This window comes from Tupaia chinensis, unplaced genomic scaffold (genome assembly GCF_000334495.1).
Source record: "Tupaia chinensis unplaced genomic scaffold, TupChi_1.0 Scaffold143758_1, whole genome shotgun sequence".
Lineage (NCBI taxonomy): Eukaryota > Metazoa > Chordata > Mammalia > Scandentia > Tupaiidae > Tupaia > Tupaia belangeri.
The window spans coordinates 1472260-1473824 of NW_006203607.1; the positions used below are offsets into that span (position 1 = coordinate 1472260).

General features: G+C 55.5%; 1 protein-coding gene across 1 annotated transcript in view; it reads right to left on the reverse strand.

The window, feature by feature from the left end:
- Window positions 1-1565, reverse strand: part of CTPS1 (CTP synthase 1) — a gene marked incomplete in the record, with an annotated part of 47724 nt that overhangs the window by 6105 nt on the left and 40054 nt on the right. Inside the window, 1 exon segment of the mRNA XM_027766886.1 lies at window positions 445-541. Within this exon segment, the coding sequence (XP_027622687.1) occupies window positions 445-541 (97 nt within the window).

Genomic DNA, 1565 nt, shown 5'->3' on the forward strand with positions numbered 1-1565 from the left:
CCCCCCCCCCCCCCCCCCCCCCGTCTCTCTCTAGTCCAATTAAAATACATGAATGAATAAATAAAATTCAAAAATAAGTAAATAAAAATCTCTTTAGTTGAACCACATGAAATTGCTATTTCTGTGGGAAAAAAAGTCAAATATCAGCAATTTTGTACAGTAGGACTCAACGGCAAGGAAAGGAACAGATCAGGGTGGATTTGGCCTAGGCACTCCGTTCTGCTGAGTTGTCCACACCCAGGACCCTGACGGCACTGCCAGTGACCTTTCTGAGACCCACAATGCTGCTTTGGCTATTACACCGCATCCTGGAAGACCGTGAATAGGAGGGGTAAAAGAACTTCAGAAGCAAGAATAAAACCCAAAAAGGCAGCCTGGCTGTCGGGAGTGACAGCACCACCCTAAGACGTGCCCTGGACACGCCAGCCGCGAAGCAGCACTTACTCATGACCGAGTTCTTGGTCTGGAACAGGGTTCTCCGCTTGCCCAGCCTCATGGTTCCGCCCATCTGCCCAGGATTGTGTTCTGGCATGTCTATGACCTGGAGAAGTTTGGAAAACACACACACTACCAAACTCTGCTTCCGTTAGGGGACTGACCCCTACCCTGAACAGAATGCCTGGGAGCGGCTCCGACTCGCCAGCCTTTCCGTATGGCAGAGGGCAAAGTGCCCTCGATAGCCGTTTCCTGCCCTTTGCTGAGTAGGGGTTTCAATCCTGCCCCCAGGACTTGGGACTGTGCGTGCTCCGGGCCGTGGCACTCTGAGAGACTGCTGTGGTGGCCTGGGTGCGGACCATCCTGTTGTAGAGGTCTGCCTGCCCCGCCTGCTGGGTGAGCTGCTCAAAGGGGAGGGGTGTAGGACAAGCACCGGCAGGAGGAGCGGGGCGGGAGCTCGGCGAGCAGCCGGGCAGGCGGGGGAGTTCAGCTCGCCTCTCAGCCCAGAGCGCCTGGAACCTCCTGACCTGCAGGGCCTTCTCTGTGCCCTGCTCCCCAGCCCCAGAGGCCTTCACTTCAAAGCTTGGTCCTTCCCCTCCCGAGGTGTTCGTATTAGCAATGTGTGACTTAAGGTCAACCAACACAAACTGATGGTTCAAGTGCCATGAGAGCATGAACCCTGTCTGTGTTGTTCATGAGCACCCTCGGTGACAAGGACCGTCCCAGCACATAGTAGAGCCTCAACATCTGTTGAATGCTGAGAAAAATAACGCCCTTCATGCACCTTCAGCCTTGGGCTGGTTTCCAGAATGAATAAAGGCCCTGCCCTTCCTCAGAGTCACAGCCACACAGAGCCGAGCAGGGCCAAGCGCCCCTGGCACCGGGGACAACTCTAGGCCTGCCGGCCCGGAAACACGTTTGTCACCTTAAACAGTGAGCACCAGCCCCAGCAGTGCTGTCACAGTCGCCATCTCCGTGGGCTTGGCCATGTAAGGCGGCTGGCACACAGCTCGTGCTGTGTAAGGCGCTTCATATTCTTATTTATAAAGTGCTCCTGGGAGCTGGGGGGAACAGGGACGGAGAACTTCCTCAATCAGGAACGCCCTCTAGTTCTCTGTGCTGGTCTCAAC